Source organism: Gracilinanus agilis, chromosome 2 (genome assembly GCF_016433145.1).
Source record: "Gracilinanus agilis isolate LMUSP501 chromosome 2, AgileGrace, whole genome shotgun sequence".
NCBI classification, from domain to species: Eukaryota; Metazoa; Chordata; class Mammalia; order Didelphimorphia; family Didelphidae; genus Gracilinanus; species Gracilinanus agilis.
Genome location: NC_058131.1, coordinates 41470922 through 41483205, shown reverse-complemented (window position 1 = coordinate 41483205; position 12284 = coordinate 41470922). Strand labels below are relative to the sequence as shown.

Below are 12284 nucleotides of genomic sequence, written 5' to 3'. Positions count from 1 at the left end.
GAGAGAGAGAGAGAGAGAGAGAGAGAGAGAGAACAATGTCATTCGTTGAAGGTAGTAGCAGTGGATGGTTGGGAGTACCTAGTGAAGGTTGGGGGAGAGGGAGGAGTGGGCAGGAAAGGATCAGAAAAGCCAGAACCAGGGAATGACAAGGTGCAGAGCCATAACGTGGAGAAGCATTCCTAAATTTATGCTCTGATATTGTGAGTTCTATGAACTATGAAGACCTAAGGCAGGGGCTGATTCTCTAGAAACCCAAGGTTATTTTCCCTCATTGGGGATACCAATCTTAAGGCAATATCATAAGTATAGAGAAACTCTCTAGGTTTTTAGAAAATGTTACAGCTCAACACAGGTGTAGGTTTCCTGACTTCCTAACCTCAGGCCGGGGAGCCTTTATTCCCAGTTGAAATGCCTGTATTGATTTTGGGAAGAGAGGGAGAGACCCATCACAGGGGAAAGTTCTCTTGACTGTCAAGGAGGGTAGATAGGAATCTTCCTGTATTTGTTGAATTTGTGAGGGGAGAAAAGGCCCAAATCACCCCCATCTAAATGTGAAATAAGACTTTTAGAACTGGAAAGGCCCATGGCTTGAGAGAATAGAATGATCATTTCCTTCATTGGGAACCCTTTGAGTCTCTTACTGAAGCTGAGGATAGGATAGTATTAGGTTCTTTCCCTTTGGAACATCATAATATTCCAAGAAAAAAAACCTAATGGTCTCCTTGGCTCCATTAATAGAGGCATAGCCTCCAGCAGAGGAAAGTACTAGTTCTTACAGTATCACAATATTGACTCATGTTGAGCCTGTGATCCACTAAAAACATCAACATTATGAGTTCTTGTCTAGCCTCTGCATTCCCCTGCCAGGTTTGGGACATTTATTTTTGACACATAAGTATGGACATACTTTCCACATCATGGGGGTTAGGGATGCTGCATCCCTGTGGGGTCTTGAAAATCTGTGTGAAATTTTTTGGCTTTCTCTTCTTACCAGAGAAAAAGCCTGAATTTTTCTTTTTCCTTTATGGGGTACTTAGAGTAAAAGAAATTGTGTATATTTATGGTATTAAAAGACAAATATGTTGATATGCAGTACTATACATATATTTTATGCATTTCTGAGTTTCTAAATTTTTTTCCTATGTCATCTGCTGGCCTTAATGTGTTGTCTGTGGCTTCCACAAAACTCCAAAAATTCCCATTTGATTTCTTATGCCAACCTGCGGTACCACAGTGGGGAAAGTTGCAATGTAGAAGGGATAAGCATCCAGAACTTTTTGTTCTTTTCTGATAGGGTTTCATCTCATTCAACCCAGACCATTTTGTTGATTTTTTTGAGTCTGGTCTAAATTCTAGTGTTTCCAACTGGATTCTCAACAGTTCTCCCTATCTTACTTATATTAATGACCATATACTCAAAGTATCTAAGAGAGAACTCATTATCTTTTCTTCTTCCTTATTTTCCTATTTTTGTCAAAGGTCCAGCAATTCTTAAGAGTTAGCCTTGTATCTTCATCTTTACTCAGCATCCACATCTAATCATGTACCACATCTTATCAATTTCACCTTCTCAACATCCCTTGTGTCTTCTCTCCATTTACATCATTCCATCGTACCCGCTCTTGTCTAGGTCCTCATAGGGGAGGTCCAGGGCTGGTCCTTGTGCTCTTTACAGAGAGTTACCGAATCCCTTGTTGCTTATCCATCTCTTTCCTTCCTATTTTCCTTCTGAGATCATGATGAAGACAGAATTGGGAGAAGAAAAGAAAGAGGGACCCTGGTATCATCCAGGTTGAGTTATCCACACAGTCTATAGTTGAAAACCAGTAAAATTTGTGTATCTAGGCTTGATATTATGTATTCTTTGATATTTGATATTATTTGTTTTCAAATTCTTGAATGCAAAGTTTGAAAGTGAGAAGAGAACTCATCCTTTAAATGGAAAGGAGGCATTTCTGCCTAATCAGGAAGCTTGACAGCTGGGGACCAGAGCCAGGAGAGCACGTGTTTATTAAAATAATCTTGTAGAGTATGTACACCTAAATATCCATTCATAGAGGCATATTTCCCAACCATATTTTCCTCCTGAAGCTATTTGAGGAAAGTTAGCAACAGTGGGGTGAACAGAAGCTGTTGGGTGCAGTTTGCTCAAGTCTCTGGGCACTATGGGCTAATGTGCTGAAGTTTCTAATCCCTAACCCCTGGCACTAGAAGACCTTGAAGATGAAGATATCATATCTAGCTGCTTCTAAGATAGAAGGTAAGGGTTTAAAAAAAGAAAAGACTTATTTGATGACTGCTCTGCCCATTTGTTCTAAGGTATCACTTCCTCCTGAGTCCTCAGAAACCACTCCTGAAAAGGAGTCATTCCCACAAGCCAATATTTTCTTTCCCTTTTGACATTCAGGATTGCTAGTCTGGCCCCTTCAAGGAAAAGCTGATTGAAGCTCTGAGTGATCTCCATACAAATCCTCCACAGAGATCATTTTCTCATCATGCTGACCTGTCGAGCTGTTCCTTTTCTGAAGGGAGACAAATACAATAAAGAAATGTATTCCTGTCACGATGTGCCTGCGCTAGCATTCAGACCCGTGCTTCTCCCTTCCTGGACCCCTCCATACAGATGTGATTGGACTGTCACTTAGTGGAGTTGGTATAAATACATCCTGCGGTACACCACAAAACATACTTTTTCCTCCTCCAGTCTAAGTGCGCTATTCCTGGGAAGGAGCCTTTCATTTTATCCGGTGCTCACTTTTTTCAAACTTCTTCACCTACAGGGGTCTGTATTTGTTCTTGCAATTGAGAATGAAGACCTCAGTAAGGAAAAAGTTCTTGGCTTCCCATTAGGGAATTGCTTTTCAATTTAGACTCAGAATCTCCTGGGATTAGCATGCATATGTGCTACCAGCATCATCTCTAGGTTTCTTAAGCATCTCAGACTCAAAGTTTTAAGTGTATTATGACAAGAAAGAATCTGATCAGTAAATAAAATGACTAAGTTTCTGCTAGGAAATGCAAAAAGGAAGACCTTTTTTCCCCCTAACTCAAAGTTCAATTTAGAAATGGGTGGTTGGCCATGTAAGGAAGAGGAAGGATAATGTTTTGCCAACATGTATTTTTGAGTATCTGTAGATATTATCCAGACTTTTAACCAATCTCTACTGCTACCTCTTTCTCCTCCCTCCTCCCTAAAGTGTTCATGTGGTCTGGCATTGGGGTCAGAAGAATTGAGGCCAATTTTGGACTGCCCACTAAACAGCTGATGATCTCCGCCATGACTTGGACCCCATGACCCTTGTCTCAGTTATAAAATGAACACACCATATCCACTTCTGAGGATCTTATGAGGTTTAAAATGAAATTTCGTAAGAGGCAGGCCAGTAAAAACTTACTATAGAAGTGAAAGACATCAGAAATTGGACAGGAGTCGGGGAAGAACAATGAAGATAGTAGCTTGCTAACTTATATAAAACTCTAAGGTCTATAAAGGGCTGTATAGATGCTGTTGCATTTGATCCTCACAGTTATATAGGAGCCACTATTATCCCCATTTTATAGAGCAGGAAACAGGCTGAGAGAGGTTAAGGGACTTGCCCAGAATCACACAAAGTAGTATCTGGGGCAGAATTCCAACTTGGAACTTTCTGATTGCAAATCTAGCCCTCCATGAAACCCCATAACTAGTTGCTTCACATAATTTAAGTGTTGAAAATCAGGACCCATGAGGAGAGTTTGGATGAGTCAAGATTACTTACATTGAAAAATAAAAAAAAACCCAAATGATTTAGCATGTTTTCTTACACATACATGTATTAGAGTTATCCTCTGGATGATGGCCAAAATATTATCAGATTATCAGTCAATGAATAATACTAGGAATATATTTATCAACATAATTGTTATGGTTATTATCATGGTTCACAAAATCACAGAACTTTGGGACTGGAAGGGACATTAAAAATCATCTAATCAAAAATCCTCATTTTGTTGATGAGGAAATGGAGTCCTCTCCCTCCAAAATGACTTGCCCAAGGTTATCGAACTAGCATGTAGCAGAATTAGTCTTGAAATCCAGGGCTCCCAACACATGTTCCATGACTGAGATTTCCTTTTGTGTTTACAAAGAAGTGACATGCTTGGATGCTTAAAGGAGGGGTTGGATCCAATTCATTCCAAAGAGCTTTAACACCATTCCAATAACAGTCAATGGCAGAGCTAGGTGGCTCAATGGATTGAGAACCAGACCCAGATACAAGAGATCATGGGTTCAAATCTGAACTGAGACACTTCCTAGCTGGATGACCCTGGGCAAGTCACTTAACTCCCATTGCTCAGCCCTTGCCACTCTTCTGCTTTGTAACCAATACACAATATTGATTCTGAGATAGAAGGTGAAGGTTTTAAACAAAAAGTCAGTGGTAGAGCTGAGGACAGAATCTAGGTTTTTTGTTTACAGTTTATGAAATGCAATATTATATTTCTATTTGCTTATTTACTTTTCTCCTTCAAGACATAAATCAAATACTGATAACACCTGCTGATCATGCTGCTAACATGGAAGCACTGAGAACAAGAGCCAGGAACTAGGATTGATTGCAGAAGAGCATTCCGCTTAGCTCAGAAGAGAGATCTCCTCCTGTCCAAGTCTCTGGATTTGTTCCCTGCCAACTCCCCACTTGCTCATGCCACTCAGTCCCAAAGAAGGTGAATGACAACCATGAGGGAGATCTCAGTCAACCTCTGCAGACACAAACTAGGACAATGGAGTGGCTTTGACCAAATACAGTTTTTAAATGTCACCATTTTAATTGCAGGTCCTGCAGATCCAAAAAGAAAAAGAAAGACAGTCCTTTGGCCCCAGTGGGGGAAAAAACTCATTAAGCCATGCTCTAGCAATATCACTCCCCAGAACCAGATGGGTAATGCCCCTTATGCCAGGTTAACTTGCTTTGCCACAATTATTTAACATGCTCAATATTGACAATATTTCATGCAACACAAAAGCAGTATATTGGTACGTTGCTCGTGTTTTCTCTGGGCTACTTAATGAGTATTCTGATGGGTGTGGGCTCTGGTGAGTGCTAGGTGCACACTCCAGCAAGGTCTTGGATGGTCATTAGGTACCCACTGGAGACACCAGAGAGAGCACATGACCGCTTCATTAACAGGCACAGAACTGCAGAACAGGCTCTGATTGTCAGATAGGAAACGGGGATCACACAGAAGCGTTAACAGGTCAGGAAAATGAGTATGAAGTACCTTCATGATCCAATGGGCATTGGAAATGAAGGTCAGGCTAATTAAAATCTGAAAACTGTCTCTGCCTCTGAGTTGCCTAAAGAAAAGAAAGACGTATTCAGAAACACCAATACCCTAGTGAACATTGGAATAGACAAATAATTCTACCCAGGAATATTTGAAATGGAAGATTTTTTTTTATTCCCAAAGAAGGATTTTCAAAATTAAAATGAAATTCAGGATTATATTTTAATTGGATTAAAATCTTATTTAACAAAAGGGTTATCTCCCAAATTCTAAATTATGTTATTTATATATTTGTTATATAATTTATATAAATATTACAAATTTTACTTTCCTCTGCTGTACTCTCATTTGGCTATTTTCCCATCAAATCAAAGAAGCTTATATTTGATATATCTGCCATAGGAAGTAGCTAGTAGTGCAATAGGTTCAGAGTCAGGAAAATCCAAGTTCAAATCTGGTCTCAAACACTTCCTAGTTATATGATGCTAGGTAAGTCACTTAACTTCCATTTGCCTCAACTTCCTCAGCTATAAAATGGGGATAATAATAGGATTTTCTTCACAGGGTTGTTAACAATTGGTACAGATGCTTAGCATAGTGCCTAGCACATAACAGATGCTATATAAATGCTCTGGTCTCTGTTAAATAAAGGTAATAAAAGATGGTGGCCTTTGTTCTCAGAATATGGGATTGGGGCTCAGAGAAACCCGTGGTATTATTAGAAGAACAGTAAATGGTAACTGAAGGCATGCAACTCAGCATTGAACTAGATGATCTCTGAGATCTCAGCCCATTTGGGGAGTGTGTAAGCTAAAATCGCCTGGTCTGATGAATTTGATCAGAATGACTGATTTGCTTATCAAAGGAACTCTCCAGACTACCTACTGACATTTCTCCCAAACCTTCAGTAGGATTCTAGGTATCTTTAGAAAGATAATCCTTGTAACTGGGCAGATTTAGGATTAGGGAAATCCTCATGGATGGCGCTGCATTCATTTGGTTGAAATGAATGAATCTCTGGTGCTTCCAGAGATTCCACTGAATCTGGATCTGGAATGGTTCCTAGGAAGGCAAAGATGAGGGCTGTAGGGAACCAGGTTCAAACTCTAAATAAGAAAAGAAGGAACAGAAAGGGAAAAACCAAAAAGAGATGAAACAGGCCAGATACTACCTTATCTGGTTTTCCTTGTTGTCCACGAGGAAGGACCATCGGAATTTCACCATCAGGGGGCTGCAGTTGACCATCTGGATGTATCGAATCACCTCAGTATCATTCAGGATGCAGCCGAAGTCCAATTCCATGGTCTCAAAGGTGAGGTTAGGGAAATGTACTTCTCCCCTCAGACTCATCTGGTCCACCTGGGGATGTTCTAAGTACTTGATGGAGAGGACTTCTTCTGCTACCCATTGGTTTAAATCATTTCGCATGAAAGGGTCAAATTTGATCAACAGTTCCTTCTCTTCCCCAACGGCCATTTCCACAGGCTGTGGACAAGAAATGTGAGCCATTTTTTATCCTGTGCATTGTAATGTTTTAAGAATAACCAGTCCAGTATTCATACTATTTCCCATCATGCCATGCACTCACCAACAAAAGCTTAATGCACCTCAATCTGTTTTGCATCTAATTTTGGAATATAAAAAGAAAGCCTACTATAAAGAAACCTTGGTATGGGAAATTAAGGGGATGAGGTTACAAAAAGAGTTGTAAGATAAATTGTAAGTTATAAGGATAAAGGGATAGAAGGAGAATCTAAAATAAATAATTCCAATATCACTAAATAATAATAATAATAATAATAATAATAATAGTTCTCATTTTTATAGCACTACGTATTATCTATTTTTTGGGAGTAAATATATTTTATTTTACCAAATACATATAATAACAAATTCCCACCTAAGTTTTCCAAAATTATTTGTTCCAAAATTTCTCCCTCTTTCTTTTCCCTCCCCATTCCCAGAACTGGCCAGCAATTCCATCTAGATTATACATGTATCATCATACAAAACATATCTTCATAGTGTTCCTTTTTTTTAGAGAATAATCTCATAAAACCAAAATCTCAAATGTGATATCTCTCCTGATCCTCATAACCTACAATGAAAATGCTATTATTATTCCTTTCTTAGGGATGGGGAAACTGAGGCAAAAAGTAAAGTGATCTGCCCAAGGCCACCCAGCTAGTGAGCTTCTGAGGCAGGATTTGTATTCTACATATACATATACTACCTAGCTGTCTCATGTTTGTTCTATGAAAATGAGGACAAGTTAATTGATAGAAATGTTTTAAAATCAGATTTGATAAAGGATCAATTTTTAAAAGTCCTCGAAAGAATAGATTTGTTCATTCAAGTTCTTAGCTAATGTTTATCATCCTGAATCTATACTTCAGTTTTCACTGTTTGGGTCATCTTCTAGGATTCAAAGAAATTACCAAACATTTTAGTTATGTCACTAAACTCTTAGTCAAAGCAGCTAGGTGGCAAAGTGGATGGGGCATTCATCTTCCTGAGTTCAAATCCAACCTCAGAAACTAGTTGTGTGGTCCTGGGCAAGCCACTTCATCCTACTTGTCTCCATTTCTTCATTTATAAAATGAGCTGGAGAAGGAAATGACAAACCAATAAATCCAGCATCTTTACCAAGAAAACCTCAAATGGGATCAGGAAGGGCCGGACATGACTGAAACAACTAAACAATAACAAAATTCCTTATTTTATTTTCTAGATTGTGTTTGTTCTGCATCCTCTTGAACTGAAATCCTTTATGTTCTTCTGGATGCCAAAGTCCACAGTAAAATTTCTCCATAAAAAATGACTAGACACGATGACTTCTCTCTCCCCAGATTTCCTCTGATTCCATGTTCTCATGGCCTGAAGTCTCACACCATCTCTGCCTGTGAGGCGGTATAGGCAGAGCAGGAGCAGGTCCTCCACCCCCACCCCACTTTTTCATTTAATTATCAAGCTGCTTTTAGTGCAAAGTGAAAGACTTGGGTTCTTGAACTTGAGTTTTGAAAAACTGGGATATTGAAACATCTCCTTCCAGGGAGTTCTGGTAATAAAACTGATCATCTGATGAAAGACCCAGATAATGACTCTTTATCAATCAGATAATCAATAAACACTGATTAAGTGCCTATGATAGACTAACTTCCCATTAACTAGCCCTGAGTGGAAAGCTGGGTCTGCTACCATCTTTTGTGTCTTATTGGAATTGTGGCGAGCCTGTATTTTAGACAAAATCCTTGGGGACCACGTGTGGTATCTGCAAAGCGGAATGCGCCCAGCATTTCTGACCCCTGGCAGTGATGAAACTAGCCTTGTAGATGACCCTTGGTTTTTAGACAAATGTCCAGTTGCCTGGGCTGGGTTTTTTCATAGGAAATCATTTCTAATTTTCTATTCCATTAGCTTTCTGCCTATGATTCTTCTGTACCTTATTAGGTTTTAAAATAATGGATGGGGCCAGCTAAGGGGCTCAATGGATAGAGTGCCAGGACTGGAGATGGGAAGACTTGGGTATCAATCTGGCCTCAGACACTTTCTACACGAGTGACCCTGGGCAAGTCAACTCCAAATGCCCAGCCCTTACTACTCTTCAGCCTTAGAACTGAAACTTAGTATCCATTCTAAGACAGAAGAGAAAGATTTTGAAAACACAAAAACCAAATGGCCAGTCACTTCCTCAGTCATACGGCAGAAAGGCTCTGTGCTTTGACTAGGGGTCAGGCAAGGTGGCTCACAGTTCTCCTTTGCCCACATCACTCCTCAAGGGCTGGTTGTCAGCTTACCCCACAGGGCTGGAACAAAATGGACTTGTCTGTGTCGCATAGGTAGAAGGGCTCTCTGGTGGACAGGATCACCCGGACTGGCAGAGAGGAGACGTTTTTTAGGGTAAGAGGTTTGAATTCTGGTTCCAGCTCGCTTTGAGCTTCCTGTGTCAATTGGGAAAAATAAAATGAATGAGTAGGCATACACATCAACTATCTGTCCTGCTTAGCTAACAGTTTGTGAAAGAAATGATAAAAACGAAGGCAAGGGGCAGGTAGGTAGCTCAATGGCTAGAGAGCCAGGCCTGGAGAAAGGGGAAGTCCTGGGCTCAAATCTGACCACAGATATGTCCTAGCTGTGTGACCCTGAGAAAGTCACTTAACCCTCATTGCCTAGCCATTAATGCTCTTCTGCCTTGGAACTGATGCTTGTATCAATTCTAACAGAGGTCAGAGCTTTTCTTTTTCTTTTTTTTAAACAACTAATATAAAGCCAGGAGAAAAAGGAAAAGGATGTGTAACATGCAATCAAACCTCTAATTGGACCCTTTAAAGCAAATGGCAGCTATGAGGCCCAATGGATAGAGCATGGGCCTGGAATCAGGAAAACTTGAGTTTGAATCTAACCTCAGACATTTTCTAGCTGTGTGACCCTAAGTAAATCACTCAGCCCTATTGGCCTTAGTTTCTTCATCTGTCGAATGAGCTGGAGAAGGAAATGGCAAACCACTCCAGAATCTTGGCCAAGAAAACCCAAAATGTAGTCATGAAGGATTGGACATGACTGAAAAATGACTGAACAACAATCAAATACAACAAAGGAATATGAAAAGAAGAAAAGAAATCACCTCAAGCCTGAAACTTCATTCAAAAGTTTGCCTGATGTAAAGAAATCATCCTAATGGGAAGACTAAAAGATCTAAAACAAGCATTAGTCAGCAGATATTTTTACTTGCAAAAGAGTGAGATATGACAGCCCAAAGCAGCACTAGTTTAAAATATATATACTCATTTATAAAATCTTACAAAGGATGCCAGAAGATTATGAGCAATATAGCCTCATAAAACCCAGAAAAGCAGTGGAGGGTGAACCCAATTGAAGGAAAACTTGGCTAGGAGACCCAACTGAGCAGAGTCATTCCGAGGGAATTTGAGGACAAAACTAGAAGGACAATAAAACAAATGAAAGATAGACAATATCTGCAAAGACTTTTATAACTCTTTCTACCATCAAGGCCAGAAGAACCACCACACTTGTACTATAACATCATGATCTCATATAAGCTTATAGAGGACTTAGAGATGGTGCTGATGAAGACAAAGATGGCAGAAGGAGCTTGGCTAGACTAAGGCTATTGAGAGGACCTTTGTGGTAGAGGGGATACCACTGGGACAGCACCAACGGGCTGATTCCAAGGTACCTACAAGAAGGAAAGATGTAACCCCACCCCTCTAGATGAAAACAGAACCTTATATTATTGTAAAAGGAGACCAAGAGAACATGGACAACTACTCTTGGCATATGTTCTCATTTCTTTACAATTTTTATGAAAAATAAACTTCCCAAACTTCAAGGAAATCCTTGATGAGGGAAAATAAACAGGCACAATTGCACAGGAGATATCCTATCCTAAGCCATATATTTACCATCACATAACTGACTGAAAGGCAGATCAAGCATGAAGTCCCATGGTGTGTATTGTTCATTGACTATGAAGAACTTTTTGACTCAATAGAGCAGGATTTCATGTTAAAGGCTCTCATCCAAAGAAACATCTCCAATGAGTGTGTGAAAATTATATGAGACTGGGAGCAACAAAGTGACTTAATGGATTGAGAGCCAGGCCCAGAGGTGGGAGATCCTGGGTTCAAATCTGGTTTCAGAAATTTCCTCCCTCTGTGACCCTGGGCAAGTCATTTAATCCAACTGTCTAGCCCTTACTATTCTTCTGCCTTAGAACCAATATTTATTATTGATTCTAAGACCTTCAAAGGTAAGGTTTAAAAAAATAAGCATAGGAAAAACTAAGTGGATGAAGAATAACACTTGTTTAAACTTTGAGATGTAGTTAGAGTTGTAGAGTTCATTTATTGCTATAGTAAACAAAAGATCACCAACAACAAAAATAAACTGTAAGGCCCAGAGCTGAACAAGAGGAGAGGACTGGATGACCTTTAGGAAACCAAAAACATCACCATGAAAAAAGTCTGTCTTTTTTTAAACCCTTACCTTCTGTCTTAGAACCAATATTAAGTCTTGAGTGGTACAGGCGAGACAATGGGTGTTAAGTGACTTTCCCAGGGCCACACAGCTAGAAGATATATCTTTTTAATATCTATATGCTCCTGGTGTTGTATATCTGTATGACTTGTAAGTCATGGGAAATTATAGCATCCAAAGAACTGAAAATAATATCACTCAGAGGGAAATGGAGAGGCAGTATGATGGGTGTGAGTAAACTATGTCACACTACAAACCAGGAATTACTGAGGATAACTGGATTAGACTATATAGACAAAAAAGAATATGACCACATGGAAGTGGATGGGGAGAATGATAATGATAATAATACTGATAATGATGATGGCTAACATTTATTACGTGCTTACTTTGTGCCAGGCACTTTGCTTAGCACTTTACAAATATTATCTAATCTAAATAAAAGCAACCCTTTGAGGTAGTTGCTATTATTTCCCCTATTTTACAGTTAAGGAAATTGAGGCAGAGATTAAATGACTTGCCTAGGAGCATACATCTAGTAAGTATCTGAATCTAGACTTGAACTCAGGTCTTCCTGACTCCAAGTCCTGTATTCTATTTTTATTTTTTATTCTTATGAGGTCAAAGCAAAAAGGGTCCCTAGCACATTAGGTGGCTCTCTTGTGATGAGTTTAGGAGTGGGCATGGGCAAGAGTCATGTAGAATGGGCAGACATTGATTGGAGAGAATATCCACATTGGTGTAATCCCAGATTCATTTTGAGTATATGAAAATTGGGGCAGCTAGATGGTTCAGTGTATAGAGAGCAAGGTCTGGAGATAGGAGATCCTGGGTTCAAATTTGGACTCAGATACTTCCTAGCTGTGTGACCTGGGCAAGTCACTTAACTTCAATTGCCTATCCTTACCTCTTTTTTTTGCCTTGGAATCAATATTTAGTATTGGTTCTAAGATAGGAGGTAAGAGAATATATATATATATATATATATATGTACATATATATATATATAGAGAGAGAGA

General features: G+C 39.4%; 1 protein-coding gene across 1 annotated transcript in view; it reads right to left on the bottom strand.

Moving 5' to 3' along the window:
• Positions 1-12284, bottom strand: part of HYDIN (HYDIN axonemal central pair apparatus protein) — a 417120-nt gene that overhangs the window by 192565 nt on the left and 212271 nt on the right. Inside the window, exons 19-20 of the mRNA XM_044659361.1 lie at positions 9066-9209; positions 6440-6753 (exon numbers count right to left, since the gene is read on the bottom strand). Of these exons, the coding sequence (XP_044515296.1) occupies positions 6440-6753; positions 9066-9209 (458 nt within the window). The remainder of the gene's footprint in view (positions 1-6439; positions 6754-9065; positions 9210-12284) is intronic.